At 42.4% G+C, this 20645-nt stretch overlaps 1 protein-coding gene across 2 annotated transcripts; it reads right to left on the bottom strand.

Moving 5' to 3' along the window:
* Positions 1-1708: 1708 nt before the first annotated feature.
* On the bottom strand, positions 1709-18946 carry LOC139450065 (MSL complex subunit 3-like). 2 transcript variants are annotated; one of them, XM_071231703.1, is made up of 11 exons: positions 18803-18946; positions 17510-17592; positions 17052-17144; positions 16512-16695; positions 15752-15793; positions 14785-14874; positions 14188-14351; positions 13309-13455; positions 11307-11815; positions 9274-9358; positions 1709-6459 (listed from the first exon to the last, which is right to left on the bottom strand). In XM_071231703.1, exons 1-11 carry the CDS (start codon positions 18899-18901, stop codon positions 6402-6404), a joined length of 1554 nt encoding a protein of 517 aa, XP_071087804.1. In that variant the 5' UTR covers positions 18902-18946; the 3' UTR covers positions 1709-6401. The 2 variants fall into 2 exon arrangements, with proteins under 2 accessions (XP_071087804.1, XP_071087805.1); XM_071231704.1 differs by having other exon boundaries at positions 16512-16680.
* Between the last annotated feature and the right edge of the window lie 1699 nt (positions 18947-20645).

Genomic DNA, 20645 nt, shown 5'->3' with positions numbered 1-20645 from the left:
TAACAATGCTAACAGCTACCTATTATATGGTAGTTGTTCTTCAATTATACAGAGCTCCAGATAACTTTTTGAGCAATTGAGTTTTTGCTCTAGGGTTTCTATTTTAATTGGGTTATCACATTTTCTCATGGGTTTTTACCAAAAATAGTGAACATTTTAAGATTTAAAAAAATGAAATAATGTTTTAGATGTATGTAACTGGTCTAAATATATATGTTTGAATTTGAAAATAAATTAGCTCATAATTGTTTCGGAAATTAGCTCCTTATTACGCATGCTGAAAAAGCTTCACTGGGTATTTACGCGTGCTGTTATTATACATTTGAGTTTTTCATTTAATGCCTGCATTTCTTAATGCAAGTTAGTTGAAAGTAATTGGGTTTTGAATATTTTGGTGGGTATTTTTACGCTGCATATCTGTAGCTCTGGATATATTAATACAGTTTAACATGGCGAGCTTCACATGCCTGAGCTTTTAAAAAGAATTTGGTGACATAATCGGTTGATACAGGGTAACATGGCGGCATCAGGGCATTCTTAGTGAGAGATGCAACTGTCAAAAGGTATTTGTGGGAAAGGGTTACACAAGGCTTTGCATAGAGAATCTAAAGCATTGCTCTGGGTATGAACAGTGTTATGTTTGGGAAGAGTCAGAAGCAATGGACTACTTGTTATTCCATGTAAAAACTATGCAGTGGGCTGTTTCAGATGTTGTGTGAGGGGATGTTGATGGGCGGCAAGCCCGTAGTTTCATGTGATGAGTTTTGATACTACAGTATACCATATTTTCTTGAGTATAGTGCGCACTTTTTTGTGCGGTACACTTACTTAATCATAATTTTATGTGTATCTAACAATCTTATTTGTCAAAATAAAACTTGACTGTTGAATGAATTGTTTGCTGTTAATTCCATGATCTAGGATTAGCCTGACGATGTGTGCGGAGGTATCTGTCAATTTCGGGTCCCATTTGAAAACCATATGTAGTAGGTTGTCGGCAGTAAAACTGACAGAGGATTTTGATATTTTGGACCCCTCCCTTTTTTTTAAAATGCTGGATCCACCCTTGCTGCATACACTGCATGTAAAAGGTAGGACTCTTAACTGTTACCATGGTTGCTTGAGTATGTGTTTTGATTTGGATGATGCCAAGAAAGAAAAAAACAAAATGTTGATTGTGTGGCTAACATCGTCGAAATTAGGTACTCGTCATTTTTTTCTGTCCATCGGACCCTAGTCAGACTTGTTTCTATCCATCAGAGCCTCGTCAAAGCCACACTTGTTTCTATCCATCAGAGCCTCGTCAAAGCCACACTTGTTTCTATCCATCAGAGCCTCGTCAAAGCCACACTTTGTTTCTATCCATCAGAGCCTCGTCAAAGCCACACTTGTTTCTATCCATCAGAGCCTCGTCAAAGCCACACTTGTTTCTATCCATCAGAGCCTCGTCAAAGCCACACTTGTTTCTATCCATCAGAGCCTCGTCAAAGCCACACTTTGTTTCTATCCATCAGAGCCTCGTCAAAGCCACACTTGTTTCTATCCATCAGAGCCTCGTCAAAGCCACACTTGTTTCTATCCATTAGCTTGTGAAGTACTGATGACGAGATGCCTCGGATAAACCTGTTACCATGACGCAGGAACACACAACAAACAAAAGTTTGCAGTTTCATAAAACATGTTTATAACTGTACAATACAATGCTGGCAGTGATAGCAGACAACAAACAATGCCTGGAGATCCCCCGACAATACACCTCCATGTCCACATGGGAAAATCAGCTGAGTTGGAACTGTCTCGTGAAGTGAAGGGGTTGATGGCTTTATGGACAACACGGTCGAGTCTTTTTCTCTCGACTGAATCAAGCCAATACCAGGAAGACTTGTATGAAATATTGTTTAATGTAATCCTTAAGATGATAATTCTGTATAAGAAAACAATGACAGATGAGGGACACGTGATGATAATGCCCACTGCTGTGAGCGAGGCAATACAACTCAAAACAAGTTAAAGAGCGCCCACAACTGTAAGGCTGTGTGTTGCAATAACCATCTATGACAGATCTACTATATTCATTTATAACATAAAGGAAAATAGGATTTTCTTTAACTTATTTAGAGTAGTATATGTTTCAGCAGCATCACAACCTCGGGGACATCATCATCCCATACAAACCAGAGTTTTATGGTAACGCTTGCTCCATACTGTTGGACAATGACACAGAGTGAGTGAGTGAGTTGGGTTTAACACCACTTTGAACAGTATTCCAGTTATATCACGGCGTGTCAGCTTAATGTGGGTGGAAAGCCAGAAGTGAAGCAGGTCTCAGACATTTACCACTTCGGTGAAACCCACGAGCACGGGTATGGTGCTGACAAACCTAGAAACACAATCAGGGCGAACTGTGATTCAAACCCACAATCATAGGTTTTTGGTGTGCCAAAGGGAAGCAACTCTGCAAAGCGAATCGCGCCGCCTTAGGACGACTGGGCCATCTTGCCACTATGACACAGAATGAACCAGGTGAGAGCAAACAACTAACGTATGACAAGGGTCCTCGAGTGGGACTTGCTAGATACTGGTGATGACGAGATGAGGCAGGGATTGTCAAATACATGAGCATATAGACACAGTGGAACACTCGAAAACGGACAATGTTAATAGAAATTAGAAAGATTAGAGATAAAAGTATTTTGTGGTAATACCATAGTGTCACAGGGTTAGGACCATCTTATGATTAGACAACCCCCTGTTCTTCCTATTTAGCAAGTATGTCCGTCGCACGGTCTATAGATCATTCCGCAATTTGCCAAAACATTGGGATCAGAGAGTTGTGGACACACCTCGCCCGAACCAGCCAAGCCGACCAGTACCAGTTGTCATGAATTATACAATTAGCTTTTCATTAGGAGTTATTCTTGGTCCTGTGACACTGCGGTAATGCCATTCACACTGAATAAACTATACATTCTTAGTTAACAACATTTTCTTATTCAAGTTGAAAATTAGTATAAGTAATACCACAGGTATCTCTGATCAAAATAATGACACTGTATGTCTTTTTGACTACCAAACAACACTCTTTTCTACATAAACATTTATAATGGTGTTTGAAAATCATACAATTTCATTTTATTCAATAAAAACTTAATTCCTGTAGTATGGTTGTGTGAAGCGCTGGGTTCGAAATTAATATTTATTTTTACTCATATGTCACTAGTCCTTCCTGAATCTTCCTTTTGACCCCTGTGGCTGTCCAGTACTGTAAATGCCTCAATGTCCAGTTGTCCCGAGGGAGAGAGACGCTATATCACCTGGTTCTGCAATCCTGCTCCAAGTTGCGTGACACTCAATTGAAAACCAGCTGATAGGAAATACATGCAACTCTTCCATCCCTCCGGGCAAAGTCACAGGTGAGAGAGCAGGATGCACATGAAGAAGAGAATTTATGAATGTCAACTTCTTTATTATGATATATACCGGTAATAAAGAAATTGACATCCATTAATTCTTTTCCTTATGTGTATCACTAAATGCCATTCAAAGACTATCCAGGAAGCACTTGGTATGTTGCGGAAGAAAGAAATAACACAGCACTAAATTATGTAACCATGGTAACTACCTGTACAATTGGAAAATGCTATAATACACTACTTAGAGACTAGATTAAAAAAAAGCTGTAATTGATTGTGGAACTATTCAAAATGTCTACAAAACCAAATCAGTTTGCAGGGAAACGCTCCCAGTTTCGAACGATGAATCATTGACATTAGGCTAAAAAAAATAATAGTCTTGGTTCTCAGGCACCACCATAAAGTTTGCTGCCCCTTTCATTTTTATTTCCATTTTCATTTTTTTAGATAAAATCCTCAAATATTTTAGGTCCAACGGTAGTAAAATACTGTATTCCAGTATTTTACTCATCAGGGAATAGATTTTTTGTAGGGAGGCCCTTTCCAAGGTTAATTGTACAAAATTGTTTATTTGGCGGAGAACCAATTTTTTAATTTTTAAGCCTTACATCTGGGGTTAACAACAAAAATTTGTCTCTTGAAGTTCTATTAGAACAGAGAACCCAAGAACACCATGACACAAAAAGCTGCAATGGGACGTTGTGCAATATGATCTTACTTAATCTCAAAATGTCATCAAGTTTCACAGGGATCATTGTCCTCTAATTTCTTAGTAAGTAATACAAACATTCAAACATGAAAATAACAGATCCTTGAACATTAACACGGAAGATAAGGACAGAACAGGATGCTCCATTCTGTGATGCGACAATGTTGCCTCGAGTCAAGACAATGACTAATGAATGATTGTAGAAATCGCAATACTTGTATCCAGGTTAGATTGGCCCCGTAAAGAAACAAGTGATAGGTAAATATTAATCACAACAAAAATGAAAAAAGACAGTTTGTCACTTTAGAAAAATTAATCACTACACTTTGTTCAGGGTATTTTTCACTGAAGAATTGACTACAAGATGGTAGTTTCAGACACATAAATAAATGTATCCAAGAGCCCTAACACTGGAGTATACTTATATGAGGACAGCTCTTATTTCGTGTATGGCGACATCCCTAATCATGCTAATGTTAGTGTATGGCGACATCCCTAACATCAGTGTATGGCGACACCTCTAACATAAGTGTATGGCGACACCCCTAACATAAGTGTATGGCGACATCCCTAACATAAGTGTATGGCGACATCCCTAACATGTATAGAGCGACATATGACTTCTTGACTGAGCTACAGTCTGATGCCGCCACAGTCATAACATTTGTAGAAATAGGCCATGGCTCACAGGCAACATACAGGAAACTTACTGTGTCATCAATGTAAGACACACTGTGTCATCAATGTAAGACTCACTGTGTCATCAATGTAAGACTCACTGTGTCATCAATGTAAGACACACTGTGTCATCAATGTAAGACACACTGCATAACAAGATCTGAACATGCCATAAAAAGAGCAACATTTTTTACAACAAAGACAAGATGAACTAAGTTTGAGTAATGAGTATAAGCTGCTGCCACCATCCCCGTGTTGACACACAGGCCCATTAGTAGCTTCAGGATGAGACAAATACACTGGTCATCCTGATGTATGCCTGCAAACACACTGACCAGGTCCAGTAACTTTAATGGAGGTGGTCTGACTGACTCAGTTGACTGAGTTTGTTTGTGAGAATCACAGAAATGTGATAGAGTATTTGAGATATAAAGACTTAATGTTCTGCAGTTGAAACCTTCTGAAAAACTGTATTTGTCTCCCCCTAGAATATTCTCCCTTTGTACTAATAAAACAGGAAATAGGTGTCCAGAAGTCAGATTAGTTTAACACTGTTTTCAACGGCATGTTAGTAAGATCCCAGTGTGTTAACTTGAGGTGGGAGTGAAGCCTGAGGTGAGGCAGGTGTTGAGCCGTTTACTGCTAGGGTGAAGCCACAATCACAGGTATGACTGACCAAGATCAGTGTGAATTTGAGAATCAAGCCCACAAGCACAGCGAATTGTGAGACCTTGGACAGCTGGGCCACCTGTGCACATGTCTATAACAAGACACTACATACACCTTTAACCCATGTTGATCTGGTATTGGAACCTGATAGTCCTCGACACCTTGGCAGTAGCAACATTGTGCGCTGCCACCAACTCAACGCAAGACATTATTTGGTTTCAGCAACAGTTTAAACAAGGCAGTATAGTTTTATAGTATAGAGAGTCAAGATCAAATTACTAAACAAATGATTACTAAACTAAATACATGTCCACAGGACAAACAAATGGATTTTCATTTTCATTTTCAAACATGTCAATCAAGCCAATATCCTTCGATAACAATTTCCACAGGAAGTCTTACTGAAGCTTCTACGCTTGAAACAAGTCTTGTCTCACATACTGTAGTTTCTGCTCATCTTGAATCCAAAACTGTGTAGTAGTCCTACTGCACATCAGAAATAGTAACATCTTTCTCAACTTGCTGAACACCATTGGCCCTGGGAATAATCAACTCACTTTGTTGCTTTCTCAAAAGTTTTTGCATCCTTCAGACATTTTACAACTGAAAAGTTCCGAACTTCAAACACAGTTTTCAAAAACAAGAATGAATGTGTGCTCACTTAGACCCTCAACTCCTTCCAACAGAATGTTTTCACACAGAAACGGATCAAGACATCAAGTTCTTTTCACCAAACTGGAATGGTTTTTCAAACATTTATTTTCAATATATTTTCCTTTTTTCAAAAGTTAACCACAAGTTGCTGTGACAGGAAGTACAATCCAGGCCAGTGACTGCTGAGTCGGGGTCACTAGGTAGATTGTCAGCGTCACCTGTCACATCACAGAGGTGATGATGTGTCAGCCATGTCGGGGGTGAAGCTGCAGCTGACGCTACCTGTCCACGTACACAATGTCCCCGAACAAGTCCTCCTGCCTCTCCACCAGGTATCTGCAACACAAAGCCACAGTTGTAGGGTTGATGGGGAGGGCAGGGGAGGTGGTGAAATGATGGGACAACAGTACAGCTGTAGGCTACAATGGGGAGGGGAGGGGATGGGACAACACTACAGCTGTAGGCTACAATGGGGAGGGGAGGCAGTGAAATGATGGGACAACACTACAGCTGTAGGCTACAATGGGGAGGGGAGGCAGTGAAATGATGGGACAACACTACAGCTGTAGTCTACAATGGGGAGGGGAGGCGGTGAAATGACGGGACAACACCATAGCTGTAGGCTACAATGGGGAGGGGAGGCAATGAAATGATGGGACAACAGTACAGCTGTAGGCTACAATGGGGAAGGGAGGGGATGGGACAACAGTACAGCTGTAGGCTACAATGGGGAGGGGAGAGGAGGGGATGGGACAACACTACAGCTGTAGGCTACAATGGGGAGGGGAGGCGGTGAAATGATGGGACAACAGTACAGCTGTAGGCTACAATGGGGAAGGGAGGGGATGGGACAACAGTACAGCTGTAGGCTACAATGGGGAAGGGAGGGGATGGGACAACACTATAGCTGTAGGCTACAATGGGGAGGGGAGGCGGTGAAATGATGGGACAACAGTACAGCTGTAGGCTACAATGGGGAAGGGAGGGGATGGGACAACAGTACAGCTGTAGGCTACAATGGGGAGGGGAGAGGAGGGGATGGGACAACACTACAGCTGTAGGCTACAATGGGGAGGGGAGGGGATGGGACAACAGTACAGCTGTAGGCTACAATGGGGAGGGGAGGGGATGGGACAATACTACAGCTGTAGGCTACAATGGGATGGGGAGGGGAGAGGAGGGGATGGGACAACAGTACAGCTGTAGGCTACAATGGGGAGGGGAGAGGAGGGGATGGGACAACAGTACAGCTGTAGGCTACAATGGGGAGGGGAGGGGATGGGACAACAGTACAGCTGTAGGCTACAATGGGGAAGGGAGGGGATGGGACAACAGTACAGCTGTAGGCTACAATGGGGAGGGGAGAGGAGGGGATGGGACAACAGTACAGCTGTAGGCTACAATGGGGAAGGGAGGGGATGGGACAACAGTACAGCTGTAGGCTACAATGGGGAGGGGAGGGGATGGGACAACAGTACAGCTGTAGGCTACAATGGGGAGGGGAGAGGAGGGGATGGGACAACACTACAGCTGTAGGCTACAATGGGGAGGGGAGAGGAGGGGATGGGACAACAGTACAGCTGTAGGCTACAATGGGGAGGGGAGGGGATGGGACAACACTACAGCTGTAGTCTACAATGGGGAGGGGAGGGGATGGGACAACACTACAGCTGTAGGCTACAATGGGGAGGGGAGGCAGTGAAATGATGGGACAACACTACAGCTGTAGGCTACAATGGGGAGGGGAGGCGGTGAAATGATGGGACAACAGTACAGCTGTAGGCTACAATGGGGAGGGGAGGCAGTGAAATGATGGGACAACACTATAGCTGTAGGCTACAATGGGGAGGGGAGGCAGTGAAATGATGGGACAACACTATATCTGTAGGCTACAATGGGGAGGGGAGGCAGTGAAATGATGGGACAACACTATAGCTGTAGGCTACAATGGGGAGGGGAGGTGGTGAAATGATGGGACAACACTACAGCTGTAGGGTATAATGGGGAGGGGAGGCAGTGAAATGACGGGACAACACTACAGCTGTAGGCTGCAATGGGGAGGGGAGGTGGTGAAAAGATGGGACAACACTACAGCTGTAGGCTACAATGGGGAGGGGAGGCGATGAAAAGATGGGACAACACTATAGCTGTAGGCTACAATGGGGAGGGGAGGCAGTGAAATGACGGGACAACACTATAGCTGTAGGTACAATGGGGAGGGGAGGCAGTGAAATGACGGGACAACACTATAGCTGTAGGCTACAATGGGGAGGGGAGGTGGTGAAATGACGGGACAACACTACAGCTGTAGGCTACAATGGGGAGGGGAGGTGGTGAAATGACGGGACAACACTATAGCTGTAGGCTACAATGGGGAGGGGAGGCAGTGAAATGACGGGACAACACTATAGCTGTAGGGTACAATGGGGAGGGGAGGTGGTGAAATGACGGGACAACACTACAGCTGTAGGCTACAATGGGGAGGGGAGGTGGTGAAATGATGGGACAACACTACAGCTGTAGGCTACAATGGGGAGGGGAGGCAGTGAAATGACGGGACAACACTATAGCTGTAGGCTACAATGGGGAGGGGAGGCAGTGAAATGATGGGACAACACCATAGCTGTAGGCTACAATGGGGAGGGGAGGCAGTGAAATGATGGGACAACACCATAGCTGTAGGCTACAATGGGGAGGGGAGGCAGTGAAATGATGGGACAACACCATAGCTGTAGGCTACAATGGGGAGGGGAGGCAGTGAAATGATGGGACAACACCATAGCTGTAGGCTACAATGGGGAGGGGAGGCAGTGAAATGATGGGACAACACCATAGCTGTAGGCTACAATGGGGAGGGGAGGCAGTGAAATGATGGGACAACACTATAGCTGTAGGCTACAATGGGGAGGGGAGGCAGTGAAATGACGGGACAACACTATAGCTGTAGGCTACAATGGGGAGGGGAGGCAGTGAAATGATGGGACAACACTACAGCTGTAGGCTACAATGGGGAGGGGAGGCAGTGAAATGATGATACTACTATAGGACTATAGGACTAGTGCCAATTTCTAACGTTGGAGTGAGAGTGAGTGGTGAGAGTGAGTGAGACTGGGGTGTATGAGTGTATGAGTGAGTGAGTGAGTGACTCACCTGAGCAGATGGTGGATGAGTTTCATCAAGGTTCTCATCTTGCAGTCCTCCATATCCATTTTGTTCAGAATCTCGGGCAACTTCACTGAAGTACAGAAACACCACAGATATTGATGTTTTTTTGTTGTAAACACACAACTAATTTTCACTGTCTAACCATACCCCTGTCACTTAGATAATTATCATTAGGTTAAGAGGTAGTGACACAACCTACCAAATTCAGCTATAGAGTCACTGGTTGTAATAAGGTGAGGACAAATGGGGCTCAACATGTCCTACATTTTTGCACTTAAGGTGTGTGTGTGTGTGTTTCATAGTGCTAGCCCACCGAAATACCAGGCCACAGTTTAACATGAATACCTCACTCAGACACAGTATACTGACTCCAAGCCGAACAGTCCTTGTTTTAGCCCCTTAATGCCGAGCACCAGGAAAGGTAACAACAAGTACTATCTCTTAACGTCTTTTCGCAGGACGCGGCTGGGGATTAAACCCCGAGCCTTCTGCTCTCCGTGCGGACGCTCTTCCACAAGACCATGGAGGCCGTCTCCAGGCAGAGCTCTTCCACAAGACCATGGGAGGTGGTTCCCGGGCTGACGCTCTTCCATAAGACCACGGAGGCAGTCTCTGGCCCGACTCTATCACAAGACCACGGAGGCTGTTTCCAGGGGGACGCCCTACCACCAGACCACAGAGGCGGTCTCCTCTCTGTGGTCTCCGGGGGGACACTCTACCACCAGACTGGTGGGGCAGTCTCTGGGCGGATGCTCTACCACCAGACCACAGAGGTGGTTTCCAGGCAGACCCCTACCACCAGACCACGGAGGCTGTTTCCAGGGGGACGCCCTACCACCAGACCACAGAGGCGGTCTCCTCTCTGTGGTCTCCGGGGGGACACTCTACCACCAGACTGGTGGGGCAGTCTCTGGGCGGATGCTCTACCACCAGACCACAGAGGTGGTTTCCAGGCAGACCCCTACCACCAGACCACGGAGGCGGTTTCCAGGCGGACGCCCTACCATCAGACCACAGAGGCGGTTTCCAGGCGGATGCCCTACCACCAGACCACAGAGGTGGTTTCCAGGCGGACGCCCTACAATCAGACCACGGAGGCGGTTTCCAGGCGGACGCCCTACCACCAGACCACGGAGGCGGTTTCCAGGCGGACGTCCTACCATCAGACCACGGAGGTGGTCACTGGTTGTGATACACACATGGTATAAATCCTACATCAAAACCAGTTGCTTCCATTCCTTGGCTCTACAAGCGTGAGTGAGTTGGGTTTAATGCTGCTTTTAACAGTATTCCAGTTATATCACAGCGTGTCAGCTTAATGTGGGAGGAAAGCCCGGAGTGATGCAGGTGTCAGGTGTTTACCACTGCGGTGAAACCCACGAGCACGGGTATGGTGCTGACAAACCTAGAAACACAATCGGGGTGATCTGGGATTCGAACCCACAATCATAGGTTTCTGGCGTGCCCAAGGGATGCAACTCTGCACAGTGAATCGCGGCACCTTAGACGACTTGGCCACCCCTGCCTGCCCCCCGGCTCAATAATAAAGGGAATACAGAAAGGATTATGGTTCTGAATGTGAACAAGCTCTTGGGACATGCTCTTGATAAACATGGTGACGCTGACTACAAGTTCCTCTCCTCATCTCTGTATCTGCTTTGGATTGACCTTGTGTCATTCAAATAATTTACTATTGAAGAAACATTATGAAATGATCAGCTATGAATGTTAATATGTTGTCCAAAAGTGTGCCGGTTTGATATATTATAAGTCAAGAAAGGTTTCTGTGATTGTAACTGAGTGAACATTACTTAACACTGCAGTCATTAATATTTCAGCCATGTCAAATAATTGAGTCTTGATAAGGAAAGCCAGGCAAACTAGTTGTTTTTCAAAACCCACTGAAATCATGGACATAAAATACTGAAATTAGTAAAAAAAGAAAGACATTTAGGCAACTTATGATGTGTCAAAAACAAAATCCGATCCCTGCACAATTTATTTTCAAAACCACCTACCAAAAAGTCTGAGAAAATGGTTAACACCATATATCTGTGAAGGCGTGATATCAAATTTTGACCGGGAATCCACAGGAAAGAGTTGCCATGACAACACACTTTCTAGAAAGTCCTCCTTCCTGTATCCATGTTCCGAAGCTCCATCCTTGCTGCCACTGCAGCTCCCCGGGACAGGTGGATTCCCTGCGAGGGGAGGGGCTGAGTCAGAACCACCCATGTCACTGTCACTTAAAGGTTCCGATTTCACAACATGAGAAGAAGAGTGACCTCCCCTTCCCCCTCCTCCTCGCCCCCTCCAGCCCTTCTTCCTCTCATGCTTGACGGTGACGGTGGATGAGATGATGGGCGAGGATGGAGCGTCGTCATGGGTGACAGATCTTCGTGTGATTCTTCGCGGTGAGAGCTCCACATTGTCAAGCTCCTCTGAATGTTTACTTTGTTTTGTTGCTCCTTTTTGTTTTTTGGCTGCGGGTTCCTCAGTGCCAGCAGAGGACGTTGAACTTGTCGGCCTGAGGAAACAAACACATGTAACAAATTCCCATCTACAATATCATGTCATCATTATTGCTCGTACGATGTTAATTTTTAACTCACTAGTTTCTGCACAAAGCAGGAGTCCCGTCCAACAAACTTCTACAACCTTCAAAAACACATGCTACACCAGAAACACCTACTGAAGATACTATTTTGTCTTCACCATCAGGTGACACAAAGACACAGTAGATACAGTAAGTGAATGTCATATGATGGAAAGTTTCTCGACGAATCAGACCAGGGCCAACTTGCACAAAGCGATCTTAGCCCTACGACTATCGTAAGCCTATGTTAATGTATGGTAGTTACGATCATCTTAGCGCTAAGATTGTTTTGTGCAAGTGGGTCCTGATGTTGATCATGTTGATTTGCTTTGGTGTGATGACATCCGTAAACACTCCTCGCCATGGCAACAGCCAAGATTGTGTCCTCCCAGCCACCTGGGGTGAAATGATGCAGCAAGGTCACAATGTGATACATATCAGGATACATACATCTTCCCGAGACAAGAGAGTTAACTGACTATAAAAGTCGAGTTTCCACCCTTGCCGAACTAGGCTGGTATTATGGAGTTATATTTTGGCTGGACTAACGAGTTTATGCATAGTCCAATCAAAATCGCACACCAAAATCGAAATCTGGTTCGTAAACTGTCGTGCAGATTTCGGTCGATTGCAGTATTGGCAAAGCATGTGCACCGCCAACTCGTCAGCAGATATTTTCCAAATCTTTTCATGTTTTAATCAAGGTGCTCATGTGATTTGATGCATTTTGCGATGTAAGACCCTTTTTTTCACAATATAGATCTTCATTATCGATCAGATCGTCCTGACTGGGCGCCACCATTTTGTGTGAAGCAAACGCAAGTGATACGAGAGATGGAATCTGATTGGTCCATAGGAGTGGCTTAGAAGAGAGATAACTGGTAATAGCCACTGGTGGCGCTACGATTGAGCCCAGTAATTCCAGCCTAGTTCGGCAAGGATGGAAACTGGACTTTAAAGTCAGTTAACTCTCTTGCCTTGGGAAGATATGATACATAGGTCACGATACAATATTTTATCACAATACGCACATTTATGTCAAATCGTGGAAACTTCTTGACGATAAATATTTCAGAGCAGATTCAAAAGGAACAGCTAGCTTTAGACACATGTTTATAGCGGCTTTTTTTAGTAATGAACTTGAAACGCTAATTACAATACATTTTGAGACATTTGACTGACAAAAAAGAGGGAGCATTAAACGAGTAGTAAGTGATTTATTTTACCAAGTGTATTGTCTTGTATTGATACAGTAAAAACTGTGTCGTGTATTGCATCGTCGCAAGAAAACTCCCGATGCACCGATGCGTCATTTCACCCTTGCAAGCCACCTTCAAGATCACTATGTAAGTGTAGTTTGCATTAAAGGAGATGCGTATCTTTGTCTGCATCAACAGCATATCTTTGTCTGGTGCATCACTTACTTTTCTTCCTTCTTACTCTCCGGAGGTTTGATGGTGCTCATGACATGGTCGTACTGGTCACGCTCCACGTCATACAGCAGGATGATTGAGATTGTAAAGTCGAAGCAGATCCTCAGCCCGTCCACAAGCTCCTTACACAGTGCAATGCTGCAGAGCACAGGTACAACTGTTAATGGTGGACATTGACAAGAGAAGCTGCAGAGCTTACGTTATAACTGTTAGACAAACAACTGCGAACAGCCACAAATTCCTTACAGCGAGATGCAATCGAAGTACAAGTATATGGTAGTACGACATCGGAACTCCAAAGGGAAACAACTCCTGAATATACAGCGCAAAGAGACAATGTTTATACTGTTTTTCCATATATTATTAATGTATTTGGAGTTTTGTTTACTTGTTAATCTGAAAAAGAAATAAATGTCCCCAAAAAACTACTTTCTAACAGTTTCAAATTATGAGCCTTTTCTTATCATGCTTATCAGATTCAGGAGGAATTGACAAATTCTGTTCAAGACTGCATGAACTCTGTTACTGTCTAAAACATCTGCCCTTATGAAACTCAGTTGTGTCATAACTGATCCTGTGTGTCCCACTGAACAATGGGGACATGGCACTGGCATGGAACACTATCACAGTAACAACACTCTCTACTATAACAAGATAACCACACTTGACCCAACAGCACATAGGTCTTCAGCAACCAAGGCTTGCCGTAAAAGGCAACTATACTGGTCATTCTCACTGACTTGGTTGATGCATGCCATCATATTCCAATTGGATCGATGCTCATGTTATCCATCACTAGATTGTTTGGTCCACACTTGATTACTTACAGACCGGCATCATATAGCTGAAATATTGCTGAGTGCACAGTACCTGATGGCTGGTGGACAGAGCATGGTGTGTTCGTGGCCGTTGTTGTTGTTGCGGCGACTCTCCTTCTCCTTCTCGCTGGGCTCACACAGCAGGTTGACACAGAACGTCTTCATGAAGCCCTCCAACACCTCGATGACGCACGGACTGGCTGGGAGCTTCGTCAGCTGCAACATACAACCCACTCGTCACCAAACTTCCAGCTGTATCACATCAATCACGACGGCTGGTTAATGCCCAGACAGATGTCTCCTCCTGCTGGTAACTGGTATAGTACCATCATCATTGAACCTTTGTTACAATCTGTTTCTCCAAACGAGCAAATCATCAGCTACAACCTGATAACCATGATAAAATTGGATCAGCTACTAACTACTTTTCATATGTGCCCAAAAAAATTTATAACGATTTAAAATAGGACTGTATACTTGTATACATAGTCATTAAGAAAACTCATGAGTATCTGTAACCATGGTAACTGTTAAGTATCTACATGTATGGAAATTTGATATGGACAATAATAAACACATCTTTGTTGGGCAACCAAACAAACAAAGTATTGACGCTAAAACTTCTACTCCTCTACAGGCGGCTGGCTACCTTGTCCCCGTGAATAATGGCGACGTAGTCGTCCTCCAGTCTGCTCTTCAGTATGTCGGGGATATCAATGTCCACTGGTGTGTGAGTAGCCTGCGAACAACGCACATCATGGATAGATATATGTCAGCTCTTTTTTTTAACTGTCGGCAACGTCAACAGGTTTTTTATTTTTTATTTGAAAGAAGTCAAATAAAAAACAGGCCCAGCAGGATCAGTGTTGACATGAGTGTAACTGCAGAAAGGTCCTTAAATACTCAGGGCCATCTCATGTCATCTCTATCCTCTAAGTCCTAAATTAGAATTGGGATTTTACTGAAAAACATATATCTCCCACCTCCTTTTTTTTATACTTGTTCAAGTTGTTATTGTAAATGTGTTTGCAAATCCAAAAAACAATAATAGCAAATTCTAGACTGGAAGTGGAAAGATATTGGTTTCATCCAGAAAGCTGTAGAGAATTGGCAGGAAACAAACGCAACTTGTTTGAGACTAAGTCCAAATTGTTTCCAAGGAAACACAAGAAATTAAAATAATTTTTTTTTTGAAAATATGAATATGCAATAATTGTGGTCATTGCACATGTATAGTTTCATGCAAAAAAATTCATTTGTTTGAGACATATGGCATGGAAACGAAGCCTTGAGGGGGGCAGACACCATGTGGGACTCTGTGTTTTGGGTTTGTTTGTAGTTTAACGCCGCATTCAGCAATATTCAAGCTATATGACAGCAGCCTGTAAATAATCAAGTCTGGACCAAACAAGACATCAATGATTATTGGTAAGTATCGATTCCAGGCATCAGGATACAAAAACACACCATCAACCAAGTCTCAGAGCCTGACCACCTCATCAGACTGGTCACCTCTTATGACCTGCATAGATTGGGGTGGATCTATTCCAACACAGAATCCCCATGGATGTGTGGTAAGAGTGATCCTGTCAACTGAATAAATGATCATATCCTACCCTGCGACGTTCTCTTGTTTCACTGGCCGTATCATTGGAACTCTGGAAAAAATATTTGGAAAACATAGTTGTAACCTCCATTCATGATATGCTTACAGAAATAGCCTTTCACGAAGGTATCAGTGGAGGACGTCAACCCAAACAACTCACTAGAAATAATATCATGACAATAATATACATTCCATTTTTCCATTCATATTTGAATAAAGGTAACTTACATCAAAACCTTGCCTATATCATCATAGAGATGCATAAAACCCATTTGTATGCATGTTAAAAAATTAATGGAGTGTTTGAAATTAAGGCATCCCTTGGCAGCGTTTGAAATAAGGAAAATTAGGCTGCCATAAGGACCCACAGACTTTAGTAGCCCCCATTTAAAAAATTGCAGCTTATTGTGACAAATACATTGACACATAGATTTACTGCAGGCAATAAGGACCCATACAAATTTGAAATACCGGGCCCAACACGAAATCTACTGCCACGTGCCCTTGAGCAGGCATTTATTTTGAACACTGGCCCAGGGCTCCTAATGCATGTTATACAAGGGCCAAGGCCTGTTCTGTAGTGTAATTTGGATGTAGAGATTCTCAATATCATACGTTTTACACTGTAGTCAGGACAGAGACCTCTTGACTTTCATGCTTAATTTCAAACACTGGAAATGCAAGCAGAAATACTGGCACAATTTGCTTTCAATATCACCTAACAGTTAATACTTGGTGGGGCAAAGGTGGAGACAGACAACTCTGCTTACATCATCACCAGAGGATCTCCCATCATCGTCACCATCTTCCCCATCATTGTCATCATCATCTCCGCTGTTGTCGCTGTCGTCGGTATCACTGTCCAGGATGGGGATCTTTCCTCGGAACGAGGAACTTAAGATGTCATCTATCTTCCTCCGACGCTGACTGTTTTTACGACTGCCAGAAAAAGTGCTAAAATACTTAATTTGATATTTATTCTAGGCATAATTCTCTGTTGAAAAAAAATACATGCATTTTCTGTAAAGCATGTATCATCATAAAGGTTTTTGACACAGCCATTAGTTAATGAAGAGTGAAAATTTGGACATGTTGGAAGGACCAGTTGTTTTTTTCCAAAACTACAACACAATCGTCTATAATGCCAGAATGCACTGTTGATGACTTATCTACATCTGTATCAATACATGATTGCTGCACACATTTATTATATGGTACCTCAATACCACTCATGTAATGATAAACATCCCAGAGAAATAACGTCATTGACTGTAACTGTACAAAAAGTAACCATGAAGAAGAAATCTCACTATCTCTTAGCTGTGTCTGCAAGTTTCTTCATCAAGGTTCTGTTTTCTTCTGTGTTTTTTAGAATGTAGTTTTCCCCAACAATGCGATCCCAGCTGAAATCAGAACAAAACGATAAACAACCTTGATAGACATGATAGAAACTGAGAAACAGACTTGTACACATGTTGAATAAGAACAAGGCACCCATCTAATGTGTAGTTACTGTTAAGTCAGGATAGATCAATTAGCATGTTGGAAACATGCCATGCAGCCATAGACCGATGTTAGCCTCAAACAACTGATATAACATGTACAACAATCTCTTTCCTCAAACATGTCAAACCAAGTAAAACTTTGAGCTCATAATATCCCAGGTTATATCTACTGAAAATAATTTTGAAAGATTAAATATAAGTAGTTGGAGAGACAAATTTACAGCAACACAATTTGGAGTCAAGGTCCTGGTCTGATGAAGTACCTGCTATTCCATCCTTGAAAGTGAATGTGGTAGGCAGCAATTCTGTGGCCATGTTTGTCCTTGGTTACCTGGCAATCCAACACCTGCGAATGTAAAGATATTTTATGCATATTTCCAAAGATCTTTTCCAGGGATTTTTCCTAGTCATAGTATATCTTGCCGGCCTTGCCTTCATTTACATTAACATGCCACCTGATTACAAGTCTACAAGGTACCACTCTACAAGATAGAACAACAACCGTCTGCAGTGTTCGAAACTAAGCACTAAACACGAAGGGTCCTGATCCTTATCCTAATGTTAGAAGGTAAAGATTTATGTCGTCCCTTGATTCAAAAACTATAGGAGAAAACCTCAAGGACGCTACATAATGTTCAAACACTGATCTGTACAACAGTCGTTAGGAATAGAAATTAACCAAGAAAGTCTACTAGCCCAAATATAGTGATAACATATAGCAACATCCCCTGAAGTGTTTGAAATTCTACTAGCCCATAGGATACCTTTAACTGTAGTGAAACTGGTCGATGCCAGCAGGATATTGCTCATTTCTATCCCTGGTTGTGTTAAACACTGCAGTAACAACTAACACCAACCAGTCTTTTGACACAATGATTACATTTTATTGCTCACGGCAACATATGAATTGTTAGCCTAACTTCCAATTCCACATTTGTTGTAGGCTTCTGAGCCCAGTTTAAAGTTATAACAAAATACATCCATGACTGACTGTTATAATCACACAACTGTACAAAGAAAGCTTCCTTGTCGACAGATACAGACATGGTTCTCAAAATGATGTACAGATGTCAGATTTAGAATACAAATGCTACCATTGTTCTTTTAGGAGACCAGTTTATTTCTGGAATTTCTGATGGTCTTTGATGTCTGTTAAAACTTCAGGCTAGGTCAAATTAAACGTTTTTGCATCAGGTTGAGAGAACAAATGTTTGTGGTTGATCCTGGTAAGAAAGAAATTCCCACAAATTTATTACAATAATGAAATGGTTCAACTTATAATTGAACGGTTTTACTTTGAACAGTAGCCCTACTGGCTAAAAATCTAGAAATCCTTCGAAAATGATATCAATTTACAATTATAGCAAATCTAAGTACCAACTGCTGAAAAATATTTAGAAACAAAAAATTAAAGGTGAATCACAAAGACAAGTGATCAACCATTGTCTACAATATTCATATGATCGGTTGAAACTGATTTCTATTCGAAAAAATGAACGTCCAGACGAGACGCTAACGAAGTCAGCTTCTGTTGACAGATGAAATGAACTAAATACCTTTGCATCATACAAAACTCTTGCTTTCGTCGGATCTGGTTCAAAACAAAGTACTAACTCCCCTACTGAAAAATTAAATCTAATGCCCCTCGTAGACATCTGCGCGCATAAGTTATTTATTAGTACCCGTCATTAGAATTTACAAACAAAAGTGGACGCGCCAAAACATGGATCAGTTGTCGCAAAGACAAATAATCGTACATTACAGCAAACAGATGATGAATGAATTACTATACAATTATCAAATATTACATCAAACATACACCTATTTTATGTTACATACATTATCATTAAAGTACAAAATTGGAGTATTAGGGCTTTTGTCAATGTCGCAAAAAGGAAACAATATCATTTTCCGTTAGCTGCATATAAAGTACTACTCGGCTATTCTACTGGAAAATGATTATCTTGGCAAGTGCAAGTGAGCGGTTGAAATTCTGCAAGCAATGTTTTTCTTAAATAACTCGATCAATTAAACAAACCAAATTAATATGAACTAGGTGAAACACAAAGAAACCTAACGCACCATGGAACGGGGAATGTCGATATACACTAGCAGATCATGTTGGCCTAGGACTGTGTTTTGTGTAGAGACAGAATCTCTGGAGGGTGCAGGCTGAAACGCCTCTGTACTGAGCCACTATTAAAATATATGTGATTATGCAAAATATTTGCGAATAGGTGGTTAAATTCAATATATTTTTCAGGTAAATGAGAATGGTAAAAGGTGTTTTTCAGTGGCCGTGGGAGAAACACATAACCATTAAACCCCATTAATCATGTGTTAATAGTAGGTATATTTGCACTTTATCACAAAGCGGACACTCCTTCCGTATGTTTGCATTGAGAAATGTTTGTATTATATCAATATGATCGTCCTAGTAAAGTATATGTGTGTGTGTGTGTGTGTGTGTGTGTGTGTGTGTGTGTGTGTGTGTGTGTGTGTGTGTGTGTATTTTAGGTGTTGATAATGCACCTATCCATATAAATACTAGCACAATGCATTTGCGATGACAAACAACATTTGTACATATAGGATTCCATGTTTTCTTTGTTCCTAGGGTGATGCGATCGCCAAGTGATTAAAGCGTTTTGTTCTTGTTCGAATCCCCCCCAAAAGATACACTTTGTGAAGCCCATTCTGCGTGCCCCCGCCGTGATATTGCGGCAGCACATGGGCTTATATGTAGTGAAACATCGGCATCCTCACACGAACTGGGTTTTTTTCAGGTCATAAGTTATTAATAATTTATCTTCCTATCTATAAACACAAAACCAACGTGAGCATGTTGTTCATGAGATACGTGGGGCGGTCGGGTAGCCTAGTGGTTAAAGCGTTCGCTCGTCATGTCAAAGACCCGGGTGCAATGTGTGAGGCCCATTTCTGGTGTCCCCCGCCGTGATATTGCTGGACAATTGCTAAAAGCGGCGTAAAATCATACTCATGCACTCATAAGACACGTCTTCGAGTTAAGAGGCAACGCCTCCAACCAGTATTGTTTTGTAACTGTTTACTGTACGATGTAAGATTGATATATCATCAATCCTGTATTGTTGGTAACATTGTAGTATTTCATTGTGGTGGTCACAATTATGTATATATGTTTCAGAAAGTATAATGGTAGCCCTTTATATATATAATCTACTTGTCAAGAAATACATTTGATCAATGTATTATCCCTTAGATAGGTTAACTATACGAGTTTGCTGTCAGGCTACTTGGTGCGTGGACACACTCCCGTGTCACCCACAGGGTAGGTTTCTTTGTACAGACTCAATGGTCTGTTTCATTATTAGTCCATGTTATTTTTATAGTCTTCATGTCAACAGATACTTTGTTCAC

Source organism: Haliotis cracherodii, unplaced genomic scaffold, assembly GCF_022045235.1.
Source record: "Haliotis cracherodii isolate W230 unplaced genomic scaffold, xgHalCrac1.p SCAF_8, whole genome shotgun sequence".
Classification (NCBI taxonomy): domain Eukaryota; kingdom Metazoa; phylum Mollusca; class Gastropoda; order Lepetellida; family Haliotidae; genus Haliotis; species Haliotis cracherodii.
The sequence above is the reverse complement of the archived record's forward strand: the minus strand, read 5'-3'. Positions and strand labels throughout refer to the sequence as shown.

Bases quoted from the DNA above. Each gene is read 5' to 3' on its own strand.
- LOC139450065 (XM_071231703.1), bottom strand. From the start codon at position 18,901: ATGTCTACGAGGGGCATTAGATTTAATTTTTCAGTAGGGGAGTTAGTA. The intron at 17,145-17,509 runs GTACTTCATCAG...TTCTGATTTCAG, and splicing joins TTTCAAGGATGGAATAGCAG to CTGGGATCGCATTGTTGGGG. The intron at 9,359-11,306 runs GTAGGTGGTTTT...TCTGTACTTCAG, and splicing joins CCATTTTCTCAGACTTTTTG to TGAAGTTGCCCGAGATTCTG.